Below are 22,811 nucleotides of genomic sequence, written 5' to 3'. Positions count from 1 at the left end.
TCAATATTAATTTAATCAAAACAGACGAGAATATTTGGCTCCGCCCATGAAACTAAAAGTGATTTCGATGTAAACTCGTTGAAAATTCAAATCAGACGAGAATAATTCACTCCGCCTATAAAATTAGCTAAAAGTGATTTTGACGTAAACTAGTTGAAAGTTATTAATTTATAACAATGAGCGCGAAGTACCATAGTTATGTTGAAAATACGTATGTATGTTTCTAAATTGTTTAAAATGTTTGAATCTTTTTTTAATGTAACACAAAAAAATTTCCCCTAGCTTAAAATGGAGGCAATTGCCTTTTCCCCTCCTTCTGTAGACGCCCCTGTAACACTATACAATATAATTATAATAACCAGCAAACAATTATATATTATAATATAATATAATAATAATAAATAATATTAGTAACATAATAAATGCATTAAAAGGTAATGTTAACTCAAAGTTGTATAAATATTAATCAAAATAAATTTAAATTCAGACTGCCAAAGAATGATATTAAGAGAATGCAATGGGAAAACCTCATTAAAAAATACATTGACAATTACGATGAAAAAAAGATTTTAATTTGTAGCAAACATTTTACACCAGAATGTTTTCATTAAGTTGGTTTGAAAATTTTTTTTTCAAAAAGATGCTTTTCCAATGATATTTGACAAGGTTAGTGTTACGTATATAAAAACCAATCATTTCAAGGTTCAGTTGTATAGTTTAAATGTTTTTAAAGTTATAATTTCGAAATTAAGATATTGTTGTCAGGATAATTTTTTTGATGTGTTCTTTATTTATGTTATGATTTATTATATACCGAAAATAAACTTATTTTAATTTTTGAAGTTTGTAAACAATAATCTGGTTTTATCATAAGACATAAATTAAACGTTTTGTATTTTTAGCCTTCTTCAGATGTAAAGTTAGTTTCCGATAATATTTCTGCAACGTTAATAACTGATGTGATGTCAAGTGTAAATTTGGTTTTTGTTTTTGTATCTATTTATTATCAAGATTGTGTTACATTTTAAGCCACCAAGTATTACAAATTTCAGTTTTTATTAAACATTTTTTAAAATTTGCTTTGCGTTAAGTTTTGGAAAAAAAATATTTCATATCATTTACAATTTTTAATATAATATTTTTAAACATTTGTCTCTTTGTTGTCAAATTAGTTGCCATTGACTTACATAAATGATTTGCACTTAAATATAAAACTATCCTTATTTTAATCGCTAGAAGTAAATTATTGAAAATACATTTTAAAAATTTATTTAAGTTTTACTTATTTTATCACTGATTAAATGTAGAATTAACACAGTTTGCTAAAAACAGTCCATTTCATATTCATGGCATACAATATATAATGGCAGATTAGTCATTAATTTACTCTGGTTTTTATCAATAACTAAAAATTATTAAAATTGCAAGCAGACATTTTTCCATTTTTTATATATACAATGCAAATTCAAGAGACAACATGAAAGTTTATGAAATTTGGTTCAACTTCAGATGATTATATATTCAAAAAAAGGTACTCAAATGTATGATTGTCAGCTATTGTTATTACAGTAATTATGAGCATTTGGTATACATTCTCATGAATTTACATATCACGTTTATAACAATAATTAAATAAAACGTAAAGACAAATTAATATGAATGAATGAATGAATGATTGTGATTGATTATCAGAATATCCATTGCAGAGCAGAGTGAGGGATAACAGTGCAACTTGTAATTTTGGAAAATAGTATCAAAAAAGCCCAACGCAATTGAAACACACCAGCAACGTTAGCAATCAAACATTACCAACTTATGTTGCTAGTTTTTTAAAGCGAAATTCTTATTTGGTAATAACTCAACTACGGAAGCTATGACGGTAATCAAAAACAAGACGATATTTTAAACATAGATAAAAAGGTAAATGTTTTTTAAAATTAATTTTTCTTTGAAGTTTTAGGTTCTATGGATCAAGATTTTTTGCAAAAATTTATTTTAACTGATGTATGAATGTATATATATATACATATGAGACTTGCCATATCCATTATATATGTCCATGTAAAATACTGTTAATGTACCAAAAGTACACAAAAAATAAAAATTAAGTTTACTTTTCGCAATATACTCAGTACATGTTACATAAATATTAATGGCGTGGTAAGCAAAAAAGTGTTCTTTTGCATAAAAACTACAATTAGTTATTTTTATTTCTTGAGCGATGGATTCGTTTTTGCGGGAAAATCCAAGGTTTAGTGAAGCATTGGCTTCTACATTTCTCTCCAAAAATTTTGACATCAATAAACAGCCAAGTGTGATTGAAAAGAAAAAAAAATCTGAAAGTAAAAAGTTCGGAATTTTGTTTGGTTGGACTCGTGTTTCAGAGTATATTACTAAAAGATCCAAAAATTTGTCAATAAAAGAAATATTATCAAATTTTGTTCAACTTACAAGGAGACTGAGTAAATTTCTATATTTTTTTTAAATTTGTGTTGGCTATTTAATTAATTTAATTTATATTAGTAGGTCACACACTTTTTAGAATTTTTTTCTGTATACTATTTTTTTTATAAAGCTATAATAGCTGATTAATATAATACCAAATTTATTAGTCTAGCATTTATTTTATACTAGTTACCGAGAAAACGAATTTTGAAAGAATTATTTATATATTCAACATTCTCAATGTTGAGTGAGTGGCGTGAGTGGCGCTCACTTTTAAGTAAGCACTGAGTGTTGTATTCTCACACAAGATGTAAAAAAAACGATTGAATAATTGAACACAACACAATTTTTTCTTGTTTTTATCACAGCTGTTAATTAAGAAACTAAAAATTATGAATAATTTATATTTATAATGAATTTTATTTACAATAATGAAATAAGGATAAATGAATATAAAATGCAATAATCATAATTATATTAAAAGTATGCACGCTCACACAAACACATTTATAACAGTAACAAATTTTATGTGCCTTCATGAGGTAAAGAATTCCAGGTCTTCATTGACCTGGTCTGTAATGAGACTTTCTACTGGTAACTTGTGGTCTAAATCATACAACCTGCTATTTAAAATGACTCGATAACTACAAATTGTGGCATGATTGAAAAAAATTTGTTAAATTCACTTGCGCTCAAATTTCATAATGAATGCATGTTTTAATATAAATTTTATTTTTATTGCACAAGCTGCATTTAGTTTAAAAACTACCACATTTGTGGTATATACTGCAACTACAGCACATTTATCTTGCTTCATCAGCAGTAAATATCACTGCTTAAATTAAATTTTTTTTTTAAGTCTTTATTGTTGCAGCTCTGACATACGCAGAATCACTTACAATGTTACAGATGTATTATTTGTATATCTTTTAGATAACAACAAAAAGTTGTAGATATATGCTAAGATTTTTCTATTAATTTTTATTCTAAAAGTAAATTTAATTTTATAATGGATGTTTTTATTACACAGATAACAAATTCTTATAATTAAACTAGGAAAACATTGGGCAAAACTTTACATTAGTGTCTCAATGCAATTGAAATTCGAGATAGGTAAGAGTAGGTTATAAGGTAAGTATGTCAAAAAGTGAATTGATATTAAGACTATTAATTATTAAAATTACGAAAATATTTATTCTTAAAAATAATAAATTAAAATATCTTTTCAATTGTCATCAATTATTTAATAATTTTGTATGGTTAAAATCATATTTTTGGTATGATTTTAGAGAGTGAATGCATATTCTTGCATGCTTTTGTATGGTAGGCATTAAAATAGACTTTCATAAAGTTGTTTGAAAGTGTTTTAACTAGTTGGTATTGAAATAAAGTTCTATGCATTTTCTGCAATCATTTTAGAACACAATTTACCACATAGGCATTAATGTATAATTTCATGCATCGAGACATGTAAGCAGTTCATATTAGAAAAGAAATTACGCACTACAAAATAACTCGAGGTAAAGTGCCAAATCAAATGACTTGGAAGTTGCAATATAGATCTTTTGAAGATGAAAGTTCAAATATTTTAAAAATTAAATTTTTGTTTGATAAAATTATTTTGGACGCTATATTTTTAAAAACATTTTTTTTAGAAATTGTTAAAGTTTGAATTTAAATTTTAGAATATCATTATGTAATCAATTAAATAAGCCAATCAATTTTAAAAAGTTATGTCTAAACATTATATTTTTGAAATAAAATGTTCTAATTCATTTTATATATTTATCTAATAAAAAAAGTTAAACAGAACAATTTTCATCTTGAACTTTGAAAAAAATTTTAATTTATTTAACGTTATTAATATAAATTAACCTTTATACCTATTTACTTCATATTCAATACCCTTCATTTACATCACTCTCTCGAATTTCGTTTGCATTCAGGCATTAATGTAAAGTTTTTCCAAACATTGATTAAAGTCATTAAGTCTTTTAGCTTTTCGGTCAATAAAATTTTTTATCAGATTTGAAAAATCTAAATTTTTCGCTATTTCTTGCTTGATTGATAACTTGGCCAAAGAGTTGCAACAGTTACAGGTGTTATATTATAAGAAGAATATGCAGAACTATCCATGCATTTGGATATAACTTTTGTAAAAAATATTTCTTAATAAAATTCAATACAATGAATGGTGTCATTTTTTCTACTTTTTCAACTTCCACTTCACCTATTTTATCTTTAATAAAAACTGAAGACTTAATAGTTTTTCAAATAGCAAAGCACCAACAATATCAGATTTTGAACAAGCAGTTAATTTTTCTTGCAATTCTTTACACAATTCCAAAGGTTCATACTTGATGAGCAAATTATCCAAATTAAATAAAAAAAACCCATATATTTACATATTCATCCAGTTGTTCAAATCGTTCTTTAATTGATGATAGACACGTGTCTAATAAGGGGTCCAAAAATTTCACTTCAAGTTTCTTCTCTGGATTGGTTTGTCAGGACCATTTTCATCGAAATGACATTTCACTTGTCACACCCTCTTGATTGGTTTAAATATAGACTCAAATTTTAAGTTTGGCTAGTTTTTTAGCATCAACCATCGCTTGTTTAAAGCCAAATATTCTGTGATTTTTTATATACAGTGGTACTATCTATTAACGACTTTGATAATGTCATAGAAATCAGGTCTTAAAAAGGAGGTGTCTTGGTAATGTCATAGAAATCAGGTCTTAAAAGTAGGTGTCTTAAATGGGGAGAAAGCATATTTACAACCAAATAAAAAAGGTACACAAGATTTGTGCATCATTTTTTATTAGTAAATGTACACTGCATTGTATTATATTCATACAACATATAATTTGGAAAAACCATGTTTTATTGTTGAACTCAAAAATTTAATTTATTTTGGAAAAAAATGAAGTGGAGGTTGAACAGATGTTGACTTCTTTTTAAGATGTCTTTTTTGAATTTGACCATGAAAATTTTTGAAAAGTTTTGGAATGTCTTGAAATCCATGAGTCAGTGCAAAATGAATCAACTGTTGAATACTTTTAGCAGCAGCGGTAAAAGAAATCACTGGTTCAATTATTTCATCAGTTCCATTTTTTGTGGATCTTCAGGCTGTGACTGAATATCCAAGTTATCTTCTTCTGTTTCAGCACAGGTTGGGATTTTGTTATCTACTGCAGCAAACTCTTCTAAAGTCATGCCATTGAGGAGCTTGACTTCATTTATGATTTTACAATTGAGATTGCAGTTTCTCCGCTGTCACTCCTTCTTATCACTTTTGTTTTTTCTTCTAATATTAATATTTTTTCGTTTTTTTTTCTGGGAATTCAAAGCCGTCGTATTTTATCAAATTAAAATTCAATTTGCGAAATCAAATAAGATACGAGGCGCTTTGCATAAATATAAAGAATCTAGAAGTTTTGTTTGTAAAACGGCCGGGGATGAGAGAGAGTCCTAAATGGGGAGGTCGTTGGTGAGGAGTATGACTGTACTTAATACATTTTTAAGCATTTCAGTGTACTGTACCAGATCTATGTCCTTGGCCTGCATCGCATTACTAACAATGTTTATTTGAAACAGTACATTGTACCATGCACTTAAAGATATTAGAAAACTTTAATCTTTTAATTGTTCTGCTAATGTAAGTGCTTCGTGTGCAATATCAGGAGTTTTGGTATCAGTATCATATATAGTTATTAAAGCATCATGCACGCTACTTATTAAGTATCAGATTGCCTTGAGACTTTCAATTTTGGCTTCCCAATCAATTAATCTTCGTTTAGCGTCCAGAGACTCAGTTCCCGGAGGTAGGACGTTGTTTTCTTTGCCATCAATTTTTTGCACCAAATTAGACGATTAGTTGTATTTTATTTAAATTTAGAGTTTTCATGTCTTGCTCGGTTGACATGACCAAACCACCGCAGACGGTGTTGCCTGCATTCGTCCTTTATATCATCAAAACCAGATTAGATCATTAGATTTGATGTGGTCTTTCAGACTAATTCGTTGCTTCCATCCATCCGAGCATTTTCATGTCGGTTCGTGAAAGTTGTTTTTCCAGTTTGGTTGTCATTGGCCATGTTTCTGCACTATATAACAACACCGGACGTATCACAGATTTATAAAGTCTTGATCGTAGTGGTAGTGGGATGTCAAGCCGCATCAATATAGAGGCAAGGAGATGCCAAAGGAGATGCTATTTATTCCAGGATGCACGTATGCGTGCTCAGCTGTTCCAGTACAACCCAGAACATCCCCTAGATATTGAAACAATGTGACATTGCTATTTCGTATTAGTTGCTGTGGATTGATGCAAGCAGAAAAAACTTTTGGCTTCCCAACGTATTTTATTGTTAAACTTTAGACAATTTTAATTAAATGTCAATTAATTGATAAAAAAAAAGCAACTAGGACGATAATCGCTAAACATCCGGTTAAAAACTGATTTTTTACTTCAACTTAAATTCACTTTTCAACAAGTATAGCGATTCTTTTTCACAAATTTGTTAGATTGACCTTGATATATGTGTAAACAATATATATATATATATTTATATATATATATATATATATCAATCCTCGTTTATAGTCTTCATCCGTTATGGGTCGGACTTTTTTATTCCATTCATCAGTTGAAAGTGCAAGTGCACTGAAGATGATTTATGAAAAATCGAAATAAGGCCTTATCTGCAAGATAAATTTTGATTAGAACAGTTTCATTAAATTTTCTTGATGAACTTGGATAATTCTATTTTCAATAAATTGAACGATTTCCAGAAAATTCTAATAAGGAAAATTTAAATTGATTAATGCCAACAATTCGGTAGAATTCATACAATACTGTATAAAAGATGGTCTCCTTCCAACATATATATATATACATATATATATATATATAGACAATTATTATTCACGTATTAATATATATTAATTATTCAATTTTTGTATTTTTCATTCTTGAAAACAATTATTATTCACGTATTAATATATATATATATCGGAACGAGGTTTTCATTAAAAAAATTAGGCTAAATGTTTTTGCCCATTTGGTTAAGGTTTGTTGATAAATGGCGTAGAACAGTGTTGTCCAACCTTTTTGTTCAGAGGGCCAGATTGACAATTTAGCTAGAAGTCGCGGGCCGGATTAAAAATTTGATAGCCAATTTTGCATTATTAACAATAAATAAAAGTGTAACACACAATAATGGATATATATTTTTTTATTACAAAATAAAAGTATATATGTAAATACATTAATGTCTAATTTTAGTGAGAAATTTGACATTGTTTGCGTTTATATAAGTACCCTATATCTGCTCCAACATTTGAAGTCGCTACACGCAATGAGGCTGTCAAACGTCCATCTTTAAGTAAAAATCTTGACTTCATCTTTGTATTTTTCATTCTTGAAAACAGTTTTTTACAGCAATAAGTACTACCAAACAAAGCGATAAACTTCTTGGCATCTTCTGTCAAATTAGGATAACTTTCTGACGATATGTAACACTTGTAGAAAGTTAGCAAATCATGTTCCACAAGAGATCTCTTCAAATCACTGTTATTCTGAAGATCAATTAGCTCCATTTGGTATTTGTCAGCAGCATCAGTGGGGTCAACATTAAATGGGTTACTTAGCAATTTCATAAAGTCATTGTGCTTTTTAAAATCCTGGAACCTTTGCTGGAAATCATCGATCAGTTTGACAAGTAGTTCATTGTACTTTTCATGCAGCACTGTGTTCACAGGTCTTGTGGAAAGAATTGCACAATGTGTTACTTTTTTCTGAACCATCTGTTTCTGAACTAACTTTAACTTTTCAATAAAAGTAACAATGTGTTCATACAATCTGTGCACAAGCTGGTACTTTCCTTGAAGTCTAACATTCAATTCAGCCATACATTTTGTCATATCAATCAAAAATGCCAAATCATTCAACCAGAAGTTGTCATCCAAAAACGCTATCTCCTTTTCTTTGTTAACCATGAATGTCTTTATTTCATGACGTGAACTCCAGAATCTGGATAGCGTGGTTGACTTACTTAGCCACCGAACTTGGCAAAAGTATTCAACATCATCATAATCTGAGCCCACTTCTTCAAGAAATTATTTGAATTCACTGTGGTTAAGACCTCTAGATCTGATAAAGTTAACGGCTGACAATCTTTTCCATTACATGCTTCATGTCAAGGGTCTTGGCACACAAGTTGAATAATACAGTGGTATGTAATGATATCCTGAGGCACTGATTGTGCTAAACAGGTTACAAATCCACTCTTCTTTCCTATCATACTTTGCGTCCCATCTGTTGTTACACCAGCAAGTTTGTTTTTGAAAAGCTGGAATTTTTCCATTGCCAGAATAACTTGTTCAAAAATATCCTTTCCAGTTGTTATGCTCTTCATTGGGCACATGTCCAACAGTTCCTCAACTATAATATATCAAACGTTTTCGTAACTCCTCTTACAAATATTGCTAGTTGAGTTGCAGTGTCACTGAGAAAGATGAGAAAGACTCACGTTTTCCACCAAAGACTTTTTTGTTGGGCAAACAACATCTGTAAATATCTCTAAGCAGTTTTTCACCAGTTCTCCATCAGAAAATGGTTTTCCTCTCTTGGCTATAGCTTCTGCAATTAAATAGCTAACTTTTGTTGCTGCTTCGGCACTCTGGTTGCCAATTTTAAACAATGACTGTTGAGCAACAATTTCCTGTTTCATTGAGTTGATGCGATCAGTTCGTGTTTGGCCCACCACACTATCAAATTTACTGCTATGTTTAGAGCAGTAATGTCGCTTGATGTTATATTCCTTGTGAACGGCAATTGTTTCTTGACAAATGAGGCGCAAAATAACATCGGCTTGCTGCACAACAAAATAACTTTCTGCCCATGAACTTTTAAAAATACAATTTTCAGAATCAATTTTACGTTTTTTAACGACGGACATCATAATATCGTCTGCTAGTTACGTTTTATTTACGTTGTCCTTTGCGTCGTCAAGGAAACTATTTTAAATGAATCGCGGTCGTAGCGCATTATTATTAATTAATGTTTTTATTAATACAAGAGTTTAAATTAAAAATGATTTTTAAAAGTTTAAAATTTACATCTAACCAACTCAATAAAAATACTTTAAATTTTATATCTTGAATATTTTTCTAAGAAGGCTGGATTCTGGTTGGACAAGCCTGGCGTAGAACATTTACAGAAATGTGTAATACTTATTAGGAATGGGATGGATCCAAGATTTTGGGATCCGTGGATCCGGATCCAAATCCGGATCTCGACGATGGATCCGGACGGATCCGAATCCGGATCCATGTTGTATGCGGTCATAAAACTAAATAAGCTGTTTCTCTGACGAACCAAAGAAATATTTTTTATTCGTATTTGTATCAAGTTAATTGTAATATTAGTTATATTAAACACAGTAACAAATAGCATTATTCATTATAATTTATTAAAATAAAAATTTTCACAATCAATAAAGTGGAAGTTTAATATTACATTATTCACTAATCAATCAGATAGTTTTATTCTAGGCAAATTAACTTTCAAAAATGTTAACATTTCAACATTATCCATTAACAACCGATGGCGACCTTTTGTAATCCCCGATGAGACCTTGAATATTCTTTCTATGCACACAGTGCAAGGTGGTGGCGTTAAGTATTTTTTGGCTATTTTTGATAACAGAGGATACTGATTGCGGCAGTGGTTCCAAAATATTAATGGATCTTTATCATGGGAAATTAAAGCTTCTTTCAAATATTTTTCAATTGTTGTCCTTGGTCCATCCATTTTTTCATTTTGTGAATTGTGTGATTGACCAGCAATAACATTATAGGATGACCACAAGCTTCCATCATCTTGCATTAATTTTATTTTTTTTGCTGGTTGCTCAATTTCAGTAGGCCCAACAGCATCAGTTTCAAGTTGCATATATTCTTGAATAAGATTATCTGTCGCAGTGACTTTATGAATTTCTTTCAGGAAAAATTTGTCCTTAAATCGCGGGTCTAACATTGTTGCCAGTGCATATAATTTATTTTCACCAAAATTATTAAATCTTTTTCGCATCTCATCCAATAAAACTGCTTTTAATGTTAGGACACCAGCCTCACATGTATTTTCTTGTAGTTTGGTTTCTATCAATTTTATAATCGGAATGACCATTGAAATTGAAACACTTTCACCGCTTATCGCATTAGTAACTTCAGCAAATGGTGAGAGGACAGTGATGCATTTTTCCATTAATTGCCATTCAGTTGGTGTTAATGACACCGGTAAATCATTCTCACTGCCATATTCAATTATTGCTCTTTTTTGTTCTCGCAGGCGTTCCAGCATGGAAAGACACGTATTCCATCTGGTTGGCTCTTCTTGAATAATACAATGTTGAGGTAACTGGAGATCTTTTTGTAATTCTTTTAATCTACTCTTTGCTGAAGGCGAATGTTTGAAATGGCCCACAAGCTTTTTGGAATGTGTTATCATATCTGATATTGACTTTTGAGCAAACAGACCTTCTTGCACAATTAGATGAAGACCATGTGCAAAACATGTTATACTAAGTAGATCAGCATCTTTCATTGCCTTGACCATGTTGGTGCCACCATCACGAACAACTAAAAAAATTTTCTGCATGGGTAAACACCATTGCTCAAGAACAACATTAAAAATCTGTAAAATTTTAATTGCTGTATGTCTTGAGTGCATTGGTGCAACATTCAAGACAAACATTTTCCTTTCGTATGATGTGGTTAACCAATGTGCAGTTATCCCAAAGTAGGATTCTGTTGACTTTGATGTCCAGATGTCCATCGAAAGAACTACATCCTCTGCATCATTCATCTGTCGTTTGATTTCTTCGGTAATGGACTCCTGTTAGAAATTGCAAGTTGAAGTTCAGATAAGTACATTCAAATAACATAACGTCATTTAAAAAAAATTATTTGGCTTAAATTAGAATTTAAAAATTTTATATACAGGATCGGAACCGTCGCATTCCTAATACTTATATATGTGTTCATTTTTCATGCCTTCCAAGCCCGTTCGAATATGTGTACGCTGCTGCTAATAACAGGAGTTCAATATTGATCATAAAAATAATTAATCTTATCTGAAGTAACTAATTCCTCTGATACAAACTTTCACATTATCGAAAACTGCGCGCCAGTATGAAGAAGATTGCGTCAAACTGTAATTTTATAATGCCTGAATTAAATACCACCTTAAGTAGATACGCGTGACTACGGAATTGCTTCGGATTTCGAGGAGAAATATCCTGTTGAACAACAAGCCCCATAGAATACTCTCCAGTTACAAACATAGCAATGGAACGTTTTTGTGGTCAAGTAGACTACCGCCTACAAAAATTTCAACAGCTTAAGTCTGTCAGTAGAACGAAGAACTTCTGGCACAGTCGAAGTTGTCATTTAGAAGTTTCAGTGAGAAGCTTGTCAGGTTAAGAATCTAAAACTAACTTGGAGTCAATCTTTGAAAGAGAAGTTTTAGGCAGGTGTTGTTGAGAAACAGGTTTTTGAAGTCGTGAAAGAAAGGAAGAGATTAAATATAATTGCAGAATTGAAAGAAAAAGGAAGAAATTGTATGAAGTTGAGAAATACCTGAGGCCTTGAAGCAGAAAAGAGTGAAAAAAGAAATTCAGTTTGCTACAGACTCGTCAACATATTTGCCTAAATCTGTTCCTCTGTTTCACGTAACTTATATTTCCAATAAAATTCGTCGTGACCAGACGTCGCTTGATTTTAGTATTTGCTTAAAAGCATTACTTGGACAGTATTCAATAAATCAGTCATCTGTCACCATGAACAATCGGGAATCATTAATTCATCCACTTACCTGACTCTATATATTTGCAAATTATACATGTACACATACAAATATAATACATGTATCTAACATAATGTAACAAATTTATAGTAGAAATAAAATAAATGATTGCAACTGGGCATGCAATTGCGTTATTTAGTATTTTTGGTTTTTGGGTAGGTTTCGGTTTGGTTAGGTTCTTGTATTTGGTTACGCCCCAGAGAATAACTTACTTCAGATTAAGTCTAAGTCTCAGATTTCATAACCTCTTGGGAGGGATAAAATTTAACTAAAAAATCCATTGTTATACATTTTCGTAAATCCTAGACCTCGTGTCTACCAACAACAATTTCAAAGATCTCTATATTCCCAACACCAGTGTTGTAACTTCCAACGATCGCCAAGAGTTTGTTTATCCGTAAGTTCAACATTTCCGATAGATGAACACAGCTGTTTCAAACGTAAACTTTGTTGAACGTTTATTTGAATACCAACAGAAACAATAAACTAATCCAAATAACTATATAAATAAGATTTATGACTTCACTTTCTCTTCGCTAGTGACCTCAGCTGAATACCTCTCGAAACCTCATAGTCCGGTTTTAGCATAAATACAATTTTACAATCTATAGTTTACAACCCAATGATTACAAAAATAACAATAATTGAATAATAAATAATGCAGTAGCAATTCGATCGTTCCCGCGATTATAACAATATATAAAAAATATGAAAATATTCGTGAAGTTGACAGTGACGAAAACATTGAAACTTGCAATATGCAGTGGGATTATGTACTCAGATGCCAGTAATTCGCCTGATTTTATTTCATCACTATGTACGATGTACTTTTTTGTTGTTTTAGCTGTTTTACGGCACTACCATTTCTATGACAATTTAGTGCCAAACAGTTTTCCGATGTTACTCTTTTGTTGTTATAGCGGTTTTACGACATTGATTGCAGTTTTCCGAGATATGTTTTTATTTTTATTTTTTTCTACGAAATGTACATCTTTTGATGATACGGTTGTATATAATATTGATACAAAGATATGAAGATAATATGTTTGTCACACAAATCGATTTTGTTTTCTTTGTTAGTTCCAAATTCAAGTTCTGTTCTGTTTTGGCATTATAGCAAGAAATGTTGGATCGTTTCTGACTTTTAACATACTTCACACATGCTGTATATACGTTTAATTGTTAAATTATACGTTAAATAGAGTAAAGGTGAGTCTTTAGTCGGCATTTCTGCTTTTCGATTCTAGTCATTAAACTTTCTTTTTTTTTGCTTAGCCGAGTATTTGACAAGTAGTCAGCGGTTCTGTTTTGCTAGTTTGAGACTGTTTTTCCATCTTTGTTGCCATTCGAGTCAATCGGTTTACAAATAAATATTTTGATATCATTTATACTTTTTGATTATTATTACGTTAAACAAAGACGAAGATGAAAAGTCCCTGTGCCTTCTCAAAACTAAGACAATTTTAAAACAAATTAAATAAACCTGAGTCTATACTGAATAAAATAATTAATGTTCTTATAAGTCGAATAATGTATTAAACCTTGTAAAAAAAATGATAATAAAAAAACAAATATAAATAAATCATTCACATATCCTTATCAATAAATTGACGATAATATCGATACATATTGATAAAAAATTCAAATATATCCCAATCTCACAAATAGCCAATGTCACATCAAATATCATTTGCCCTCCAATCATACATAAACCTGGCATTCATAAGATAATTATCCAACTTTTTTTTTAAATCATTCACACTATCAGCATTCACAACATCAACACCCAGATTGTTCCAGATATAAATTGATCTATTGATAAAGTATTGTTTCCTCAAGTTCTTATGGAATGGAAGAGCAGTCAATTTCATTTTGTGTCCTCTTGTTCGTCCACCAGCTTTCATCATTACTGGTCGCGTTGGTCTTCAGCTCTAAACAAGTTATACATCATGATGAGATCCCTTCTAATGCGTCTGTATTTCAGTGTTGGCAAGCTCAAAAATTTTAGACGATCTTCATATTTCATATGTTCGCAGGCCTTGATCGACTTTGTTGCTCTTTTCTGGACCCTTTCTATCACTTCTGTTTCCTGTACTGTCCACGGAGACCAAACACAAGCTGCATACTCTAGATGAGATCTGACTAATGATTTATAAAGCATTATAAAAATATGATCATTAACACCTTTAAAATTTCTAATTATTAAACCTAACAAAGAATATGCTTTTTTAACATTGTTATGAATATGATCAACAAATTTTAATGAATTATCAAATATTACACCTAAGTCCTTAATACTATCGACATTATCCAATGTATGATGACCAATTTTATATTGAAAATTATTTTCAGGTATGTTATACCCATATTTCATTACCACACATTTTTTCATTTAATTTTACTCTTTGCACACCAACTAGTCAAGTCATTAACCCATTTTGTAATACCATTCTATCATCATCTGAGCTAACAATTCTTTACAATTTTGCATCATCTGCATACATATACAATGCTGGACCTTTTGCATCTTTATATAAATTGAACACATCATTAACATATAAAAGAAATAATATAGGACCCAGCACACTCCCTTGAGGAACCCCACCTAACACTGTACAACATCTAGACATTTTATCATTCAATCTCACTCTGAATGTTCTTCCACTTAAATAACTGTTTACTCAAGTAATCAATCTATCATTCAATCTGTACTTTTTCATTTTTTCAATTAAAATACCATGTGACACTCTATCAAAAGCCTTCTCAAAATCCGTGTACACAACATCAATCCTGTAGCCATCATCTAATGCTAAGGCCAATCATCCAAAAGTTTCAAGAGTTGCATTACCGTTGATTTACCTTTTACAAAACCATATTGTCTAGGGTCAATCAAATCATTATTAGTTAAATACAACATCAAATCTTCCTTAATAACCGATTCCATCAGTTAACAAATAACTCTGGTCAACGCCACTGGTCTATAATTTCTTGCATCTTTTTTTATCCTTTTTATAGATAGCTGTTACAACACTTTTTTTTCCATATACTAGTTATGACTCCCCATTGATATAATATACCATATAGAGTAGACAAATAATTACAAACAGACCCTTTACATTCAAATAAAATTAAATAAAATGTAGATTGACGATTTGACGATTTGTTAACATTCAAACTTTTTAATTTGTCATAGACAACTGTAGGTTCAAAAGTTATTTCGTTCATTTTTGATCCAATGAGCTCAGGTTTCGAAACAGCCATCACGCAGATCACTGTCGCAAAAACTGATGAAAAAAAGTCAGCCAACATTGCCATTTCCTGTTGATCATTCACAATTCCTTCTTACCATCTTTATCCACCCGATACAAACCATCCAAATAAAATCTGTATTTTCTATTACTGCCTATGTGTTTCCAAAATACCTTTTGATTAATCTTCACAATTTTAGCTAAGCTGTCTAATTAAATGTCAGATTAAATTTTCTGGTGTGAGAGACGATTTTGCTAGCCATCTCGTTTTCTTGTAATTCACATGTCTGGGTATCCAAACGACGTCTAAGTATTTAACTGAATGGGCCGGATTATTTATCTCGTTTTATGAGTGGGTTTGGGCGACTAGTGCAATTTCCGCTTTTAATGGCTTTTACGGCACTTAGTGAATCACTAAAGACAACAATTTTTGAATGTTCCATCTTTAGGCTCCAGTTATGCTAACCCTAACCTTTCGTACTACAAATACTTCCAGCTCTCTCAAGTCGCAGGCTACCTTTCAGTCGGCAGAAGCAGATGCATCTGTAAAGATGGGAAATTGGTCAGAGTATCTTTTTATTATTTCGAGGGAACGACTTTGCATTTTCGGCTCTGCGTCTTTGCGTTCAAAAGAAACATTTTAATTTGAATATAAAGACGTAAAGAATAATTTGTTTAAAATTAAAAAATGAATATTTTTTAGTTATAAAACATATTCATGGGCCGCATAAAATGTACCGTAAATGACATGTTCTATTTTTGTTGGTTTTATGGTATCTCGAGTCTTAAAGGATATCAATCTTTCCATCCTTTTCTTGCTCGTCCACTTTTTCTCAGTAATAACTGATGGCTTTTATTTTGATGATTAGTTCAGCCATCATTGTACTTTTGTCGGAGATCATGCGGTTGTTCCACTCAATCGACTTGAAGTGCGGCAGCTTTTGTCTCTTGCCGATCTGCAGCAAATTACCAGAGCTTTTGCATTGTATCCAATATTTTTTGTTGGATTGGTTTGTGCAGTCATATGCTGTGCAATCGTGGTCTATGACGGAGCAAACCATTGCTCTGAATATCATTAGATGCGTTTTATTGGTGGCCCCCAAGAGGTACCAGGATGGTTCTCATCAAGAGTACGCGTTTTAGATACTTTTATGTTGCGACTATGCCTGGTCCAGGTTCGTCTGCTTCTTTCTCCTATTTTGGCTTTGGGCCTGCTCAACAAACGTATCATTTATTTCTTTGTCCGATGAATATAAGGAAAGACCCAGATCTTCCTCTATCAGTGTGTTCATTTTTTTTAAGGTTTTCACTCTTCCTTCCTCTTATGGAGACCAAAGGAGGACAACAAAAGAAAACTTTCGCTGAGTCTTTAGCAGAATTTTCCAAGCTATCCGAGCAAGTAATCGAAGTGTTTCCGCATTTATCTTCACAGTTTGAGATCTGAAAAATTTCGTTGTTTCGTTATCACTACTGTTTAAATTTTTAAGTGAATTTTTGAATCGAATATTAAATCTAATCGGAAACAATTCAACCTGTACGTTCCTATAATAATTTTGCTGGTTATATAGTATTTTAAACAATGAAATTATGTGATATTATAAGGACAAACGAGACATGCAACGTACATAGAATTAATTCGTTTATGTTCATTGTAGGTTCGTACTGATTGCCGTGGCCAAAATTTTCTTTCTGTTGAAGTCCCTGCGAAAGTAATCCCCATTCAACAATCGAGAAACCAACAAAAAATGCACAAAATACTTTTGTTGTATTATTCTGTACTGTTTGTAGTGGTCCGCCATTCGAGTGACAAATTAGCTTTCTTAATAGCGTGGTGGTTTTCATACCAATAAGAGCCACAGCTTTTTGTATTTTGACATTTGCATTAATATATGATACTTGTTTTATTTAAAGTTGAAGTTGAAAAATTACTAAATAACAAATTTTTTTAATTAAGCTCAGAAAAAAAGTAATAAAATGACAAAAGTACTATGTTTACACACAGATTTCAGAAATACTGGCTCCTAAAGAAACATTTTAATTTGAATATAAAGACGTAAAGAATAATTTGTTTAAAATTTAAAAATGAATATTTTTTAGTTATAAAACATATTCATGGGCCGCATAAAATGAACCGCCTGCCGCAGTTTGCCCATCCTCGAAGCTTACATAGTAACAGTTAAACACTGCTGTTAATTAATTTTTTTTTATTGATTGATTAATTAATTAATTAAATGCTTCAAGAAAAATTTGGTCGCAGTGAGATATCAAAATAAAAAACTTAAACACTTTTATACATTCCAGTTGGTTTTGAATGTTCTTTTAAAATGTTGGAGGATGGATGTCTTTTTATTATAAAGCACTATTTAAAATTGGATGAAAACAGAATCACAGAGGAAATTTTCAATGCATTCAAATATTTTTTTGGTCCTCTGTCTATTGAAGATGTTGCACAAACAATTAAATGTGTTTCATGCATATTTTCTTCTCTTGATTTGGAGGACATTACATTTCTACGAAATCAATTTCACCCATTTGGAAAACAATATGAATGTTTTAAGTTTGGGACAGATATTAAAATTATAATACCAACTCTTTCTGGATTAGCAGATGATTTGGCATGGTGGCAAAAAAGTAATCTGGAGTCTGTTTGTAATTTTTCTTTCAGAAATAAATTATGCCGCAAAGATAAAATGATGGACACAACAGTTCAAGAGTTTGAAGGCAAACTAAACAAGCTGTTACATTTGAATAAGGATATTACTTCTACAAATTTGAAATTACTAATTGTGTCTTTACTTAAATCTGAAAAATCTGATGAAGAACTTGAAAAAGAGGTAGGTTTACTATTTAAGTTTGGCTGTAATTGATACTTAATCATAAATTTTTACATCAAGTTTTACGATCTATTTGGCGTGGAAAAAATTGAGTTGATCAGATCTATTCTAATGAATCGATCACAGGTTGTTCAGCTTGTTAGCAATCCGAATAAGTTGATAGGTTTGCCTATTTTTAATTTCAAATTAATTAATGATTATAATTTATAATTTATGTATGTTTATTAAAGATATATTAAAATTTATATAATATTTCTGCTTTTTTTATAAACTTCCTAGCTTTGTTGTTTGCATAAATTTTTTTCGCAGTTCATTGTTATATTCATTGTTCGTTGACAAGCTTTATTTTTTTCAAAAAACAATATGCTAAATTATAAATACTGTTATAACCGACCCTTGAACTTGTAGGGCACGGTTATTTTTCTCTACGTAGATTCCTAACTCCCGAACAGACTTATTTCAGATGAACTTTATCAGAAAGAAAACAGTGCTGGCAATCACTTGTGTGTATTGCTGTGACCAATCAATCGTTTATTCAATCGTTAAAATTGTTAGAATACAGCTAATCGACAGGTATATCACAGAATAAAACCAATTGTCAATAATTTAGATTCTCTCGTAAGACTAATTGAGTTCGTCTGGCCATGGCATTCTTTACTGCAGTGGGTTTTTAACTATCATAAATCTTGCTTCTGATACCAGTGTTGTAATCTTCTGAAGATCCCACTTCTGATACCAGTGCTGTAACCTCCTCGACCTCGTAACTACCAGCACCGATGTAATAGCTTCAATACTCTCAAAATCTCTAACACCGTGTTGCAGTTTCCAACGATAGTCCGTAATTCGTTTATCCGTCGATTCAAGATTTCCGATAGAACACAACTACTTTTAACGCAAACTAAGTTGAAGATTTATGCAAACGACAGTTAGAATATATAAAAGCAAATAAGTATTTCCTGTTAAATTTGAATCGACGCATAGTACGTTAAACGTTTCATTATTTTCATTATGTGTGTAGAGCACAACTATGTTTTAACCATGGATTTATTGCTAATTTTGCCCACAAAGTGGAGAAAACTTTTGGACCTATCAAGAATATTAGTCGCAAAATTTTAATTTGCAAATCAATGCAGTCTTAAAATTACCAATGACAAGTTCATAAACAATTCATTTGAATTCTTATATGCTGATGAAAACTTCTCCGGAGTGAGCTAAAATTGTTGAATAATTTTATAAGTAAAATTAAATTTAAAAAAAAAAATCTATAAATGGTTAGTTGAACGACATCGTTGAAAAGTTTGATATAATAAAAGATTAAAATTTGAATTAGTTGATGCTTATAGTCACATTGAGCAAATTCTAAAAGATATTTTTCAAAATGTAGCTAATTTAATAATAAATTTGTTTCATTTTTTGATATAATAAATAATTTGGAAAAAGTATTAACTTTAGTATCTTATAAAAACTAAAATATGAACTAAAATTATCGAATTTTTTCCTAAGGCAAATCTAAAATGATTAACTAAACGACAAAAAAAATACTGGTAACTTCAGGAAATTGAACAAAAACCGAATGTATTGCAAAATGCCAACGTGCCACATGTTCAAGCTGTTTTGAACAATAGATTTCTGCCGGTGTATAATTTGGACAACGTTCAACAGTTGCCAACAGTTAAAATGATTCGTGATACAAATAGTATAATTTTAGAATGCAAACATATTGTTGTAAATCCTAGACCTCGTAACTTCAAAGATCTCTATAATCCCAACGCTAGTGTTGTAACTTCCAACGATCGTCAGGTGTTCGTTATTACGCAAGTTCAAGATTTCCGATAGATGAACACAACTGCTTCAACCGCAAACTATGTTGAACGTTTATTTGAATACCAACAGTAATAGAAACAATAAACAATTTCAAGTAACTACATAAATCACATTTATAACTTCGCTTTTTCTGCTGGAAACCTCTTTTAAATCTCCGTGTAAAGCTCAACTACGTAGGACGTATTTATATAGCCAATTTTACAACCAAAAGATTGCAAGTTATGGAAAAAGCTGGCCTTGAAAGTGTGGATGGTTTGATCACAAAAACAATTAAAGAGATAGACAGGTCACGTAAATCATATGCAAGTCAGCCGTACTAAAGTAGTTTTCTCATTTTCAGAAACTTTAGCCAAACAAGTAGAAGTTATAAAATTTGAGAATCGTGCTAAAGACGTTGATGAATGATAAAACACCATAAATATAGAATGCACCTCTTTCAATGAATCAGATAACTGAGTTATATGTCAACGTAGGGCTGCATTAGTAAGTACATCAGTTATTGCATTATTTCACTATTCTAACTTTGTTTTTAAGCAGCTCATGCTTTTTTGGACAACCTTATTAATAATGGTAATTTTTCACACAATGTTAATTTACGATTTTTTGAATTATGAAATAGCTATTTTGTACTAGCGTCGCAGCTAATTAATTAATTAATAATTACAGTGATAGCCATTTGATAACTAGGTGTCTTTAAACGGTTGTGATATCATTAAATGATCGTGATGTAGTGGTAGATGCAACATTGAACTCTCTTGAACTCGATATATTGTACACACTATTTATTGAATTAATTTGATTTCTGTTAGTGAAAAAGGAGTTGTTTGTTAATTTTTGTGTAAAGAAAAAAGTTTTGTGAATAAACTTTTATCAAAAACCTTACCAGCCTATCTTGCAAATTACAGCTACACATCAATTTTATTAATTTCTTCCAATTGATATCAAATTTAATAATAAATAAGATTTATTACAAAAATCGGACTAGATCAGAATAGATTTAGCAGCACAGTAAACTTTAAAATTTATATTACTAAAAAATTATTTTAATTTATGTTGAAGACATTGGGTAAAAATGATTTAATTAATTTTTGAATGATTTAAAATAATTTAACAGTACCTGTGAGACCTAGTTTTGGTTGCCAATTAGTGATTCAAGTATGTTGATTTTTTTTTAATAAAACTTTGAATTTGAAAATTAATAAAAAGTTTTTTGATGTAGAGTGAAACTGAAAAACAACTAAAGAAACTTTCGCAAAAGGAAGATGAGCAGCATTTTTATAAATTCATTAAAAAAGAAGTTTCTGAGAGCCATCTAGATTATCATAAATGGAAACACACCCGGTTTGTTGCTTTTGTTTATTTGTTTCTATTTTATTTGCTTAAAGTTGTAAACCTTTGTTTAATTAGTGGTTAGAGATTTAGTTCAGCTTTTATTCATCATATTCACCTGATTGAATTTTGGACAATTTAATGGATTATTTTGAATCTAAAATTTTCCGAATTGTTTTCAAAGATCTTACACAACCGCTTAAATTTGGAATAGAGATAAATGAATAGAGATAAATATTTGGAGTTAATATTTTAGTTATTTGTTTGATAAGGAACCTTATGAAAAATGTCTCAGATTTTAAAAGGATTTTAGAAGAAAAGGAGGAAATGATAGTTTTTACGTGCTGAGGCTAACGTAGTAGTAGTATTCCGCTTTATCATGGTAAAAAGCTGATTGAAGTTGTTAATTTGATTAGCTCGTAGGAAGTAAAAAGGATTTTGATAACACACAAGCGTAGTTGAAAAGAGAAATTTATTGTAAGAAATTGGTGAAAAGTAACATTGGTAAAATCATCCTATGGATAAATCGTTTTGCTTTTAATTGAATCAGATTATCTCACCACTACGGTTTTGAAGAAAAAACAATCTAAACATTTTTTTGTGCAAACCTATTTCTTTCAGAGTTTCTCAATCCTCGTATTATCTTTCCCTGCAGATTTAGTCTTACCATCTTCAAATACAGTTTTATACAATTTTTTCCCTTTGTCTCTAAAATCTGGTTCCTGCCAAGGCCCTTCTTTCGCTTCTAAGGCATAGGAAATTTTTTGTAATATCGATTTTATGGTTTTATAAGTTTCATAAGTCAAAATTTTCATGCTTTTATCTGTTACCGCTAGAAATGTTTTTTTTACGTTAATTTTTAAACTGAGTTTATTGCATTTGTTGTTGAGTGCCTCAACCGTATTGACATTTAGACAGCCAACAAAAAAATATCGTCAGCGTACTTCGCGTTTTGGGATTTATCGTTTTCTCCAAGATTTGGAAAAAAAATGCCTGGCAAAATCTTGACTCAATTTTGAGCCTGTTATCGATCCGAATCTTTGCCTTAAAAATAGTTTGTATTTTCTATTAGTCAACGTTTTATTTAAATCTGCCAATCTTCCCTTTTCTAGTGTGATTCGTGTGCTTGCGCGAAGTCTACACAACAGATGAAAGCGTTCCCATTGGATTCTATTTTTTCCTACATTATGTCTGAGCATAAAAATTTTGTCAATACAATCAATCTTCGTTTAGCATCCAGAAACCCAGTTCCCCGAGGTA

At 30.7% G+C, this 22,811-nt stretch overlaps 2 protein-coding genes across 2 annotated transcripts; one reads left to right on the top strand and one right to left on the bottom strand.

The window, feature by feature from the left end:
• Positions 1-8,954: 8,954 nt before the first annotated feature.
• HELRODRAFT_63012 (hypothetical protein) lies at positions 8,955-9,410 on the bottom strand (the record flags this gene model as incomplete). The annotated part of the gene is made up of 1 exon (XM_009010596.1): positions 8,955-9,410. One exon carries the CDS (start codon positions 9,408-9,410, stop codon positions 8,955-8,957), a length of 456 nt encoding a protein of 151 aa, XP_009008844.1.
• An 8,847-nt stretch (positions 9,411-18,257) lies between these two features.
• Positions 18,258-18,865, top strand: HELRODRAFT_158563 (hypothetical protein; the record flags this gene model as incomplete). The annotated part of the gene is made up of 3 exons (XM_009010595.1): positions 18,258-18,398; positions 18,459-18,561; positions 18,807-18,865. 3 exons carry the CDS (start codon positions 18,258-18,260, stop codon positions 18,863-18,865), a joined length of 303 nt encoding a protein of 100 aa, XP_009008843.1.
• Between the last annotated feature and the right edge of the window lie 3,946 nt (positions 18,866-22,811).

This window comes from Helobdella robusta (genome assembly GCF_000326865.2).
Source record: "Helobdella robusta unplaced genomic scaffold HELROscaffold_1, whole genome shotgun sequence".
Lineage (NCBI taxonomy): Eukaryota > Metazoa > Annelida > Clitellata > Rhynchobdellida > Glossiphoniidae > Helobdella > Helobdella robusta.
The sequence above is the reverse complement of the archived record's forward strand: the minus strand, read 5'-3'. Positions and strand labels throughout refer to the sequence as shown.